The following is a 13886-nucleotide window of genomic DNA, read 5'->3' as shown; positions in this document are numbered from 1 at the left end:
CGTACGTCATCAGCGAACTCTGACCTCTTATGTTTTAGCGTCATATTGCCATGGTAACTGAAGGATGACTGCAGAGCTACCTTAGCATTATAGCCATCTAATGGTTTAATTTGAAGTTGAGAGAAAACTGTTGCTATTAAAAATTTCCTCCACTAGACAGGTAAATCCTTTATTTAACATATTCATGCAAGTACTGTTAAGAGTATGCATTGTAATCTGGAAACAGCTGTTTATTTGAAGCCTTTAGTGCTGCATGCACTAAGTTAGATGTTCCAGCTCAGTGTCTGAACCAGTGTTTTCTCTCCATTTCCTAAAGCACAAGATGTCAGAGGAAACATCAACAGGAGCTGGTGAAGAGACAATTACAGTGAGAAGAACAGAATCTGCAGATTGTCGGGAGATTAACAATCTTACTACTTCTCTAACAACTACTATTTTTGGAAACGTGAATGTAATATATCTACTGTGAGTAGGCTACATGTTTGCCATTGTTCTAATGAACATGATTACAAACGTATGCCAATATTGTTGTGTAATATTAACATTAACTATAACAGTATATTGCATAACCATGACCTCTGACCATGAGATCATGCTAAAGATGTGTAGGTTATGCTTAGATGACTGTATTGCTTGTCTTTAGAGAGAAGGCAAACTTGGCAGTGACAGTAACCACAGCCAAGAATGAAGTTCTTGCTCATGCTGCTTTTCTGGACTACCCCATGGGAGACGAGGATCCGGCCAAGTGGGAATTCTTTTTGCCAAAACATTACCAAGTAGAAAAGTGCACAGTATGTTTCCTCGTTATTCATCATTTTCTTTGTCTTCTTTTGGGAGTCAAGTCAATTTGAATTTAAGCCTAGGCTACTAGTCTATGTAATGTCATGCAATTGTGACATTAACAACATCTTTCGGAAGAAACTAAGTTGATTAGTGTCTTACTCATGACATATTAGGCCAAAAAAGCGAAGTGAAAGTGAAGGCCAGTCCCTTTATCACACATCAGTTTACAGCAGCATACCTCACATATTACAACCTTGTTCAATCCATTTAGGCTAGTGGCTACATCACCCCGTTTTTTCTGACTACTTTTATTTCTATTGCTATTATTTTTTTAAATCATGAGTTTCCACTGTGTAGTGTGACTTTTCTTTCCTTCTTTTGCTTTCAGCCAATGAACACTCTGTTCTTGCACCTCTTCGTTGCACAACCCAGCTTCACCTCTGAGGGCACTAAAGAGCTTTTCAGGTAAGACTACTCAATGTGCAAGTCAATCTACTTCTTCCCATCCTTTCCTGTGGCCTGTGGCCTCTTGCCTCTGTGTTGACCCGCCTCCGTGGAGAAAACAATCAAGTCACCCAGTGCAGAGGTCTAGGCGGATTCTTAGGGGCTTTCCCCCATTCAACATCCTGGTTGCAAATGAGAGACAATTCACTTATATTTCTGCAAGTTACTGAATAATCTATGACAGTGAGTCTCAAGGCTATCACAACAACATCACAAGTCTGGTGGCCACAGGAAAGGATGGAAGAAAGCAGATTGACTTGTACTCACTGTCATGCTGATAACCCTGATTCTGGAATGTGAAATTGGGTTCCTTGGTCAAATAAAATAAAGGGTAATACCCCATAGCAAAGAAAAAAAAAACATTAGACAAACTGATGTCATTTGTGGAAACGAAATTGCCAGTTCTGCCTTCATTCGATTACCCTGCATTGTATGTGGACTTTGTCCGCATAAATTATGTTTCAGTGATAGAGCAGTGGCCGCACGATTCAATTTCTGCGTCCATGAAACCAAATTTCAGATTCCCCTAAATTAGATTTCACATTGTTGTGTGCTTTTCTCTGAGTAGATTGCGGGTTACTTATGTGGAAAATGTGTGGTTGGCAGTCTATAATACAGGAATCAATCTGCTCTGCAGGGCGGTCTTTAATGCCATCACAGAGCTGCATTACATCCTTCTGGTTGTGGAAATCAACGTCAGTCTCGGTAAGAGAAGAAAGGGAGCTATTTTGAATCTATGATCTACTGTAGACCTTGTCTTTTGCACTCCCTTTCCTTTATTTTGTAACTCATATTTTTCATTTCCTTTCCTCTTCTTTCTTTTCCTTTCCTTTCCTTTCATTTCCTTTCCTTTCCTTTCCTTTCCTTCTCTACTTCCACTCTTTTCCCTTTTGTAACTCTTTTCCTTTCATACATGCTTTTTGTTAACAATAAAAAAGAAGCAAACAACATTTGTTTGATGATTCACATCCATATGCATGATCATGAATAGTGTTATGTGCAGGGTGCGATTTGTAGGGGGGGGTGGGGGTTATTATCCACTCTTCTGGTTTTGATATTGACACTTTTTCTACATGATTTTAATCACAGTTTAATGTAACTCCATTGATATTGTTTAAAATCTGGATGGAACATATCCCCCCTTCTGGTTTTCTGACAAATCGCACCCTGGTTATGTGTACACTGATGCTGTCGTTTTGACTAGTTTCTAGTACACTACTGTTGTTGTATTAATGAGGAAATCAAATCAGACATCTGTTGCGAAACATACAGTAGGTTATTAGAGTACTACTAATTAGGGATTCACCGATGTGAAAATGTTGGCCGATACTGATATCTGATATTGATAGTCCTACTAATAACCTTGCGTCTCTGGATATAGATGACTTACAGCCGGAGTTGAAGGAAATCTTTGAGCCAGTGAAGCCGGTGAAGCCTGTGAAGAAATCAGACAGTTCATTCTCTGCATTTGTCTGCCACAGACACCAGTATTGCCCTCAGCTTTATGTCCGCAGAGCAAGGTAAGCCAGTGTCAACACAGGGTATTGTTATGGTTTGTCACATACAGTAAGTATTTATTTTTTACCCCATAGTTTTGTGTAGATGATTGGTCTGTATGTACAAACGTAGATGACTGACCTGTTTGTTTCGTGGAAAAAGAAAACAAGTACAATTGCCAAAGTGAATTAGTTTGAAAGTAAACAAGAACCCAAGAAGATTGTTGTTGATAGGTCGGGGAGGAGTTGAGGGGAATCAGTGCCAGAATCTTTTATGTTGAGTTGTCAGCTCTGCCTGCGTGTGTGTGTGTGTGTGTGTGTGTGTGTGTGTGTGTGTGTGTGTGTGTGTGTGTGTGTGTGTGTGTGTGTGTGTGTGTGTGTGTGTGTGTGTGTGTGTGTGTGTGTGTGTGTGTGTGTGTGTGTGTGTGTGTGTTTGTCAGGGTGGAGGACCACGATGACCTCCTACAGATCTTCACGGAGCAGACGAAGGCTCTCTCCAGCACCTATGGCAGCTATTTCCTGGCCGAGCTCATTGAGGCTCAGGATGAGCAGAACCATGCTGCTGTGTGTGAGGTGAGCTGGGCGCATAGTACTAGAGTTGCTGTGCATAAATTGATCCTGCCATGGAATAAAAGATAAAATAAAAAAAGACAATGGGTTTTTATCCCATTGATGCTGTATGCTGCGTATGCGCTGCTTTGGAGTGACATAGACGCAACATTCAGGCTCATGAGATTTGATATTTATTATTAAAAATGTGGGTATGTTAGAGCTGAATGAACACATTCTAATGCAAGAGGGTCTTAGATTTTGAATGCAACTCATTACATGTTTTATGTGCTTTGGAGGCTGAAATATTTAGGTTTTTATAGCCTGAGGGCACCTTTTCCCAAAAAGGCCTCTAGCATTTAGCAGGCGTTTTTTTGCAGATGCCTAAAATGGGTTAAGTGTGTGGACGCCTCACTCCAAAATTACATTCAGCCTTTGTCCTGCACCTTTTCTTGGGATGTGCACAATGTTCACCTTCAACATCATGAGTCCGTCCCCCCCCTTCAAAACTCCCCAGAGAGAATCCATTAGTTTGAGCTTCAGGGCACACAAATGGAATTGGCTGCTAGCACTGGGAATATTCACTCTGGATACTTTTACAGTCAGTCCATTATTTTGAGCATCACATTTATTTCTGGCTTGTGAAAGGTTGCAGTTTTTGTCCTCCTATTTTTATATCATTGTACGGCCTTCATACTGTAGAACAAAGAAAGGTAGATGTATAGATATACTGATTTAGATATACTTTTGAGTATTGATAGATTGATGATTAAATACATTCAAGGCAAAAGGACCTCAATAATATACAGACATTTCATATCCTTTAAGGCCTTCAATGCCACATTGACACAATGTCTCACTATATGTGGCACTATGGTTCTGTTACTGGCTTCACCCATAGGTTGTATTAAAACCCCATTGTCATTTAAATGCATATGTTAGGTAAGCATGTAATGCTGAGGACTTTGTGCAACTGGGGCAGGAAGTTAGCGTTTGTGTGGTTGTTCCAATGAGTTAATCAGACAGCAGAGGCAAAAGAGAAAGTCTTAGTTAATCTATTATTAATGACTCATTTAAAAAATGACTGAATTGTTTACATGATTAATTACCTGAAAAAAGTTGCATAATAGTGCTTCATTAACTTCATATACCATTCCTCACATAACAGTTACAGGCTAGTTCTTCTCCACCATGTACTACATAGTGCACAAGTAATTAAGTGAATATGGAGCTGAAAGATACAGCACGGTCCAGATAAAGATTTTATGGAGCATCAACCCAATATTTTTGTAAAGTGGACACCAAAAATAAAAAAAGCACCCCACAGATGCTTGTGAGGATGTCATAGACATGTTGGTGGGGCGCATTCCCCTAGGAGTGGAGTGATGACAGCTTTGTACCCCCCTACACCCGCGCCACCACCCCTCACCCCCCTTTCTCCATTTGCACCCCCGCCCCCTTTCCCTGCCTGTAGTGCAAGCTGACATGTGTTCACGACAGCATATGGTAGATGAGACCTAATGCTCAGCCAAGACATGCTCACACTGAACATATTGTGTCCAGACATCTGTAGCATTTTTTTGGGGAGTGTGGGGCTTGGAGATGGGGGATGTGGGTGTGTGGGGTGGGTGGGGGTTTGCGTCTGTGCCTGTATTTTCCTCAAACAAGACAAACAAGCATTACACGGCCCAGGAGGATTATAAAATGATCCCGAGTGCTTTTTCTGTCGCCAGCGGAGGTTTAAACGGGTCCAGAAATGTGATTTGCAGTCTTGTCGTTTGCACTTTCCCGGGAATATATAAGTCAGCCTTTTTAATAAGCATTTTAATGATTAAAAACCATTGTGTGCTTTGTGTTGTGGATGGTGGTGTGGCTGTTGTATTTAATCTATTTTCTGTAATGATATTTCCTGCCAACAGTGTGTTGCTGACGCTGTAATACAGTATAATTTTGCCAATGGACTGTGTGTATGTGTGCGTGTACTACATGTGTGATAAAAAATTTACTTCCATCTCATGGCTTGCACTATCAACTGAACCATATTAATCTCATAATGCGTTTATTTGGATTCTACATTGTTTAAGTTCATATATCAGGCATTGCAAATACTAAAGAATGACAATGTATGCGTTTTTTAGCAGTAGGCCTATGTATTGCGTCTGTGTGTTTCGCTCATCTAGAGTGATGGTGCTGCAGTTGGATTCATCAGCATGAGTGGGGACATAAATTTGACCATGCTCAACGAATGCTTTGAACTTGGACCCTACAATGGGCTGCGGAAGACAAAGGCAGAGACCCCCACCTCAGAAGCCCCTGCATCGCCTGACCCCCCATTGTCCAGCTCCGAGACGGACGTCACTGAGGCACAAAAGCCAAACGAGGGGGTACAACAATGAGACAATGACCATGTCCTTCTGAGTCACTCTATTTTTTCAATTTCAATGATCAGATATTCCATTTCATAGACAGATATTTGACCACACTTTTTTGTTAGACCTTTCAACTAAGCCCTTATATAACATGTTTGCTCTTTTCAAGAGGAACATTCTGAACAGCCAAAGCAGTTTTGGCCAATCTGAGTTTAATTGGAGTAATGACGTTATAGTGGTTGTTATTATGTATTGTGGTTTGTGTTGTACTGTATTGGCAGTCACGTAAACACTCACTTGCCACGTTTACATTATGTTTTTAATTACGAATAAAATAGTTTGGAATGAAAATGATTGTCCTTCGTGTTAACACGAAGCACCGTCATTTAATTCTTATTTAATGTCTGAGGATCAGAAAGTGTTTCAGTTGGACAGAGGACGCGCATGCTAGGCCGGCGTTGTTGGCGCTTGTGTCATCGCATAGCAAGGTGCGGCACAAATTGTTTACACAATAGAGGAATTAAGAAAACTAAAAACGGAATAAACCACCAGAATTAAATTAAATAATTCAGAATTCAACGTCCAATGCAAAGTGAGACAATTGCGTAAAAAAGCCTTACAACCTCATCAAGAGGAGTGAGGAAAAAGTCGTTAACACACACTCATACAGACACACACACACAAATCTGAAATTGCAACTGTCTTTTGAGCTTACACTCTTTGCAATGGGGTAAAATGGTGCAATAGTTTTTTAAAACCATATTTTCAATTTTCTCTCAGACAGACGCTGTCAAGTCCAAGTCCATGTTGGATCCCCCAAACGCGTTCCGCATCCAGCTCTTTGTCATCGACAAAAGATTTGAGATGAGGTAAGTAAGCCCGCAGAAAGAGAGAGAGAGAGAGAGAGGAGGAGTAGAAGGATGGGAAGGGAACAGAGGAGGAGTAGGAGGTGCAGGGGAACAGAGGAGGAGGAGAGGGAGCAGGTCTGAGGAGGTTTGCCAGCAGCCCACAGCATCTAAGGCCAGAAAATAAACTTCACATCATGGCTCAAGCAAACCTCAAACCTTAACAGAGGAGCCTTAGCAGAAAAGCTGGAGGAAGCCAAAGCCACCCAACCCAGGCCTGCTGACATCAGTGCCGGCTAATGAAAACTCAGGCGGGAATTGCTATACGAGTGAATCATGGAATGAGGCATGTTCCTGGCCCTGCCGTGGCCAACCGGTAGGGCACTCGCCTACCATGCGGCTGACCCGGGTTCCATTCCCGGCCCGGGTCCTTTGCCGACCCCTCCCTGTCTCTCTCCCGATTCGCTTCCTGTCCACCTCTCACACTGTCCCATCAAATAAAGTCGAAAAAGACCAAAAGAAAATCTTGTAAAAAAAAGGAATGAGGCATGCTCTTTTCTCATTCTTTTTTTTATCCGCCAACCAACTCGTCCCCCGCCCTCCATCACCATCTCCATCCCAAGCCATATCACTACCTCCTACCAACTCCAACTCCCCACTCTCCAGCAGCCTACCCCTCATCCTCCTCCTTGCTTTGGCAAACCTCCAGTGGCTCTCACGTCTATGGCACATGAGAATGGAGGGATGCTGATTTTCTTTCTTTCTTTCTTTCTTTCTTTTTTTTGGAGGGAGGGAGAGAGCTCCTGCTGAGGCCCACCTTACTGCCCAGCTGTTCTGGAGTATGGAGTCCAGCCTTTGCCCAGTGTTGCCAGATGGAAAATGCTGAACTATTGTACCAAAGCCTCAATGTGATTGCTTTTGGGTATTTTGGGAAGAAATCATCGTACACAAACCAAATGGTTGTTTAAGGCAACTGAATGAAAACTCTGTATTTATTGTACATCTTCTTTTTTTTTGATCGTACAGAGGACGAAAATTATGGTACAAATACGACAATTATCATACACCTGGCAACACTGGTCTTGCCCCCTCACCACCACCACCACCACCACCACCACGCCTCTCTGTCTCTAGCCCCCACAAGAATCATCCCTGAAGCCCCCCTCTTCTCCTCCTCAACACGCCTCCTCTCTCCTCCTCCACCCTCCCCTCCTGTCCTGCCACCACGTTGAGTGAGCTTGTAATTAATGAGAGGATTTCTTAAAGTGACAGGCAGTGGAACATTGGGGGAGAAAGTTTGGGAGGGAGACAGGCAGATTAGCTGGCCCAGTTAGTCAGGCTGTTGGGTTGGGTCTCACGCCATCCGGGCCTGGCAGGCTGGCACTCAAACCCTGGTTGGTTGAGGGCCTGGTAGAAGATGACCATCCACCCCCAACAACACTACCACCACCACCACCCTTTGCCCCCCACCCCCCATCCTCTTCTCCTTTGTCCTGAATTAAATCTCTGACTCTCATTTCCTCTCTCTCTCTCTCTCTCTTCTAGGTCTGTTGACTTTCTTCCCTACGTCTTCAAGCAGTTCCCTGTAAGTAGATGATGGATGGCGATGTCCTCGGGCAAAATTGCTAACAAATGTATTTAAAGTGTCTACTGTGAGTTGGCATAGACAATAGGCCATGCAGCCTGACCCAAGATGAGGCTGGCCTTTATACAGTATATATATAATAAAAAAGTCAAACAACATGCTGCCATTTTTTATGTACATATACTGTATACATAGTAGGGTGCATCAGTTGCCCCCTATGAAAAGATATCGCCTTGGCCCTATAGTAAAAATGTTCTACACCCAGTAAAAACACACTGTGTAAAATATTTTGAAATTTGGATGAAGTCTACCGGGGCCACCAGCCCCATGAAAATAGAAAATAATGGTGATAGTCAAAATCTTGGATAGAAACAGGGCTGGACTGGCCATCTGGCATGGCGGGCATTTCCCGGTGAGCCCCGCACCCTCGTGGGCCCCCATTTTGTTTTTACATTACTGAAAATAGGGGCCCATGAGGGTGCGGGGCCCACCGGTGAGTCAGTTCTCCGGCACTAGTAATAATGAGGGGGCCCCCTTAAATCCAAAAGTGCCCGGGCCCTATTTATCGCCCAGTCCAGCCCTGAATAGAAATGGACATTTTGCTGCATAAAGCTACCCAATAAAAACATATTGCCTCAGCTGTATGATAAAAAAATGTTCTATGCACAGTAAAAATCACTCTGTGGAAAATCTGTTGAAATTTAGATTAATTCTACTGGGTCCACCAGGCGCATGAAAATACAAAACAATGGTGATAGTGATGGGCAACCTGGATTCCAAAGTCCAGTGCCACATATTCCACATATAGCCAATATGATGAACCAGCTGACCCACTGCCAGTATCAAGCAAGAGATTGCGAAGTTGTATGACTTTTGTGTGCTTCACCTGTGGGCCTACAGGATTGTACAGGTAGCTGTTAATACCTGGTGGAGCATCTGTACTAAAGCTGTGAATGCTCCTTGGAATGACAGTAGTTCAATAGAGTACATACAATACAACTGTATGTGATGTTGGAAAGAGTGACTTCCCAAAACCTGTACTTAAGTGGCTTCTAGGTATGTCATGGGTATCACCAGGTCCAGAGTCCATTGCCAAGGGCCTCTCAGGTAAGTTATGGTACTCATCTGATGGAGTAAAGTGAAATACTACCATGGGCGATGGGATAAAGAAGTAATGGCACTCTTCAATACAGTTGTATTGACTGCCTTGTAGCCTAGTCATTCCAAGGAACATTCACAGCTTTAGTACAGATGTTCCTCCATGAATTGTAGGCCCACACAGGTGAAACACACAAATATAACAGTCATGCATTTTTGCAATCTCTTGCTTGATACTAGCAGTGGTCCAAGGCAGCAAGGAATTGATATTGTGTTGCAAAAGAGCAAATTTGCCTAAATATAGCAGTTTGACCATCAGTCTGTCCTGAGACTGAAGTCTCTGTAAGTGGATCGACTGAATACACAACCTGCTTAGATATTCCTTCTGTCTGTGCTCCCAATACAGGTGATCTCACTAATTACCTCATCAACCTGGCTTAATTGGTAATTAGGCTCAGCTGGTTCATTATATTGGCTGGGGCAAATGTGTCACGCGGTTTGTCCACCTCTGTTTTAAGACAATGGCAAACCTAGATTCAAAAGCTATAATCCAGTGCCACAGATTTCAAATTACCTGGTTTTACCTGTCCAATTGCCCTAACTGGAAAGGTAAAACTAGGTATGTCATTTGGAATATGTGGCACTGGACTTCATCTTTGGAATCCAGGTTACCCATCACTATCACCATTATTTTGTATTTTCATGGGCCTGGTGGACCCAGTAGAATTCATCTAAATTTCAACATATTTTACACAGAGTGATTTTACTGTGCATAGAACATTTTTATCACAGAGCTGAGACAATATGTTTTTTATTGGGCAGCTTTATGCAGCAAAATGTCCATTTCTATTCCGAGATTCTGACTATCACCATTATTTTCTATTTTCATGGGGCTGGTGGCCCCGGTAGACTATATCCAAATTTCAAAATATTTTACACAGTGTGTTTTTACTGGGTGTAGAACATTTTTACTATAGGGCCAAGGCAATATCTTTTCATAGGGGGCATCTGATGCACCCTAATATATAGTATATATACTTTTTTTTTAAATGCTGGCATGTTGTTTGACTTTTCCCCATTGGCAGCACAACTAAGGCTGGCTATTGTGAATTTAAGATAGACCTGCACATTTTCAAAACCTGGCTTCAGAAATAAAACCCTATCATAAAATAAAGCTCTACCACATGAACCATGTGATCGACATGAACTACTTGATCATAATGAGCACACAAGTCATGAGACAGCTAAATCGACTGATGGGGGGAATCGCCTGGACTGACTGCAAGGGCAGGCAGAATTCAGAAATTTGAAGTACGCATTTGGTCATGTGTGGGGATGTTTTGTAAGGGAAAACGGATTTGACTTTGAACTATCAGTGTTATGTTTGACTATGAACCAGCACTCGTTTCAGCTGTAATACTAGTACATAGTTGAATGGAAAATGTCCTTCATCAGTGTCCTATAAACTAGGTTTATACTATACCTAATTACATTACATGTCCATTCAACATTGTCATTGCACATGTGTAAATGGAGAGCCTCATTGCAGGACAGGGATTTCTGCATCATCTCGGTGCCCAAGATGGCCCAGGAGTTCCCCCTGGTGCAGCACTTCCAGCGGGTGGTGCCCCACCAGAACAGCAGCCTTCCCCAGGAGCTGTACATCTTCCACCGCGCAGGCCTGCTCAAGTACACACAACATCCACTTGCATTATGTTACATTACATGCCTACATGCTGATACACAGCAGCCTATATAGTATATCATATGCAGAACACTGAACCAAATCAAATTACATGCCTACATGCCGATGTATCCTACATACGGTAGCATATCATGTACAGAACACATTGCATTACATGCCTACATTCTTATATAGCCTACATAGCATACCATATACAGGACAGAACACATCAAATTACAGGCCTACATAGCATATCATATACAGAACATGCATAGCATATCGTAAACAGTAACCTATGTCAAATGCATGTCAATTGTTTTTCAGTTCTACATTTCGAAATTGTGATGTTAATAACTTTGTGACAATTTGAGTGCCACGCGTCAGAGGGGGTACTCAAATCATGGCATTTGTAACAGTAGTTATATGTTGGTTCTTATCATCTTTGACACTGCTTCAGCAGACCATCTTTCACTCTCCGGTCATCTCCATAGTCGCCTGTGGTCTCTTTCTCCACTCTTCCCTCGCAGGACATTTGTTGTGAGAGTGGCTGTGTCTGCTGACAGGCCTGGTGTGCAGAGTCTGGTGGAGCAGCTCGGTCTTCATGAGTCTCTGCTGGAGGACCTGGACTTCTTCCTCAAGAAGCGACGAGACCTGGTACGTACAGTACTGGACAACCACGGCTGCGGCCAGCTTTGGCTGGGCCCAGGACAAAGTCATCTGAAAGGCCCCATCCACTCACAATACGTACTCACAATGTAATGGAGACCCAATTCTGGGGCACCCCTTCTCCCTGGGGCCGGGACAACTGACCCCTAACCTCATCGTCTTGTTCCATGTAGTCCCCCTTCTATTCAGCCAGTCCACAAGCATACACAGGTCTTCCATCCGTAACATGATTTTTATCAGTCCTGTTTATGCCCATTTTAGTTGGGTGGCTCCCCAGTTAACATGCGCATTAATCTTCGTCATCTTCAGTTATGCAAAATCCAGACTTCAAAATAACTGAAATATCCATAAATCATCCAGTCTTAAATAGCTGCTGTCAGGTATCCTGATCAGCCAAAGTTGCGATAAATACAAAATATAAACTGATGTGACGAAGATGAATGACAACCTAACTAGTTGCAGGCAACTTGGATTGAAAGACTAAGACTTTGCGGCGCATATTCCAAATCACCTGCAGCAGGTGAGTTTAATCACCAACTGGCAGAATAGTTATGCTAATAAGCATTAGCTTACTCAGTGAACGGCTGGAAACAAAAACGACGTGAAACTGTGATATTGGAAGCCCCTGAAGCCAGCTCTCCAATCTTTGCAGCTCACCAGCAACATCCCCAACAATAAATCTCAATTTGCTTGAGTTAGTTTGAATTACAGCTCTGTGGCAGATAACATCTCATGCTTGGGCAGGCTTGTGACGGACCAAGCGTGGGCCATCCATGGATCTCAATTTGTCCACTTACCTGGAAGACCAGGAGCGAGGTTTGAGGGCGGGAAGGAAGGACGCAAGTGAATAGTTTGGACTGCTCGGGCTCGACTGGGAGAGAGAACGGCTTACATTGGTTCTCTTTTGTAATGAAACTGGGCTTTGTAAGTGGATCAGGGTAGCAGCTGTCAAGCCGCGCCGGTTCCAACATCACGCTTCAGGGGAGAGAAGATGGTATTTTGTCTGAATAGGGAGGCCATTTGTTCGTGTAATCCCTTGGACTGGATGTGCTTCTGGTTGTTTTAAGGCAAGAAGGTGTGACAACAGAGCTCTCTCTCTCTCTCTCTTTCTCTCTCTTTCTCTCTCGCTCTTTCTCTCTCTCTCTCTCTCTCTCTCTCTCTCTCTCTCTCTCTCTCTCTCTCTCTCTCTCTCTCTCTCTCTCTCTCTCTCTCTCTCTCACACACACACACACACACTCAATGTCTGGCTCTCTCCTCTCCATCTTTCTCTCCATCTCCCCTGTCTCTGTTCCTATTTCTCTCTCGCTCTGCTTCACTCTCACGGTTTATTTCCCTGTTTTTCTTTGTCATCCTTTTCTCTCGCTCATCCTCTTTGGATTCTGTCCGACTCTCCTCTCCTCTGTCTTTCGCTGTCGCTATCTTCGCCCCGGTTGGCCCTTCTCATTCCCTTTCTTGCCCTCCCTCCCTCATAATCTTTTTCAGGATGGAACCCCAATGATTGCAGTTGTAGCAGAGGTTCAGAAGCAGATTGCCGGAGTGATGATTATCAGAGATGAGCGGGTGAACACTATTGAATATTTTTTCATGCAAAAGAATTGAAACGACACAAAAATCACAATTTAGCCATTGGTCTAAGCAGACCATCCATGGGGCAGCTTTGGCTTGATGGTTAGGGAGTTGATCTTTCCACCAGAGAGTTGTAGGCTTGAATCCCACCAGTGACCACTCTAAACCTCCATCCATGGCTGAAGCACCCTTGAGCAAGGCACCTCATCCTAAATTGCTCCAGTGCCCTGTAAATAATAACTACAGTATGTTGCTTTGGATAAAAGAGTCAGTTAAGTGTTATGTAATGTTATTTATCCAAAGGGTGCCCAAAGTAATCACTATTCTTCCATCATCTTGTTCTGATGATGTAGATATCCTCTGAACTCTCCACATTTTATAAGTCCAAAATGTAATGCTGCATAATTTGTTTGCATCTACAGCAGTAGTAGTACGGTAGTTTAAAGCAATATTGTACCATTTCTGGAAATAAGCTAAATTTCACACCTTCCCTTCACTTAAATGATTGAGTTTTACCTTTCTCTTGTACTTCCAACCGTTCCCTGAGTCTGGCCATGCATGATCTACCTCTAAGATGGCATATACAATTGAATCTAATGGGTCCAGCTGGTCCAGTAAAATTCAATGATAAATGCTAGTTTGAAACTAGAAATAACATCACCAGACTATTAGCAGAGATTCTTTAAGTATATAGAGACATGCCAACGTAACAGGTTGCTATGGGCACCTAACATGACCAGG

General features: G+C 42.9%; 1 protein-coding gene across 1 annotated transcript in view; it reads left to right on the top strand.

Moving 5' to 3' along the window:
- Positions 1–50: 50 nt before the first annotated feature.
- Positions 51–13886, top strand: part of cfap61 (cilia and flagella associated protein 61) — a 54744-nt gene continuing 40908 nt past the window's right edge. The window contains exons 1-13 of the mRNA XM_063223166.1: positions 51–160; positions 317–465; positions 644–791; positions 1172–1248; positions 1925–1992; positions 2669–2807; positions 3224–3356; positions 5513–5716; positions 6482–6570; positions 8092–8131; positions 10779–10918; positions 11441–11567; positions 13062–13139. Of these exons, the coding sequence (XP_063079236.1) occupies positions 323–465; positions 644–791; positions 1172–1248; positions 1925–1992; positions 2669–2807; positions 3224–3356; positions 5513–5716; positions 6482–6570; positions 8092–8131; positions 10779–10918; positions 11441–11567; positions 13062–13139 (1386 nt within the window). The 5' untranslated portion in view covers positions 51–160; positions 317–322. The remainder of the gene's footprint in view (positions 161–316; positions 466–643; positions 792–1171; positions 1249–1924; positions 1993–2668; positions 2808–3223; positions 3357–5512; positions 5717–6481; positions 6571–8091; positions 8132–10778; positions 10919–11440; positions 11568–13061; positions 13140–13886) is intronic.

The sequence above is a fragment of the Engraulis encrasicolus genome, chromosome 18 (genome assembly GCF_034702125.1).
Source record: "Engraulis encrasicolus isolate BLACKSEA-1 chromosome 18, IST_EnEncr_1.0, whole genome shotgun sequence".
Lineage (NCBI taxonomy): Eukaryota > Metazoa > Chordata > Actinopteri > Clupeiformes > Engraulidae > Engraulis > Engraulis encrasicolus.
The sequence above is the reverse complement of the archived record's forward strand: the minus strand, read 5'-3'. Positions and strand labels throughout refer to the sequence as shown.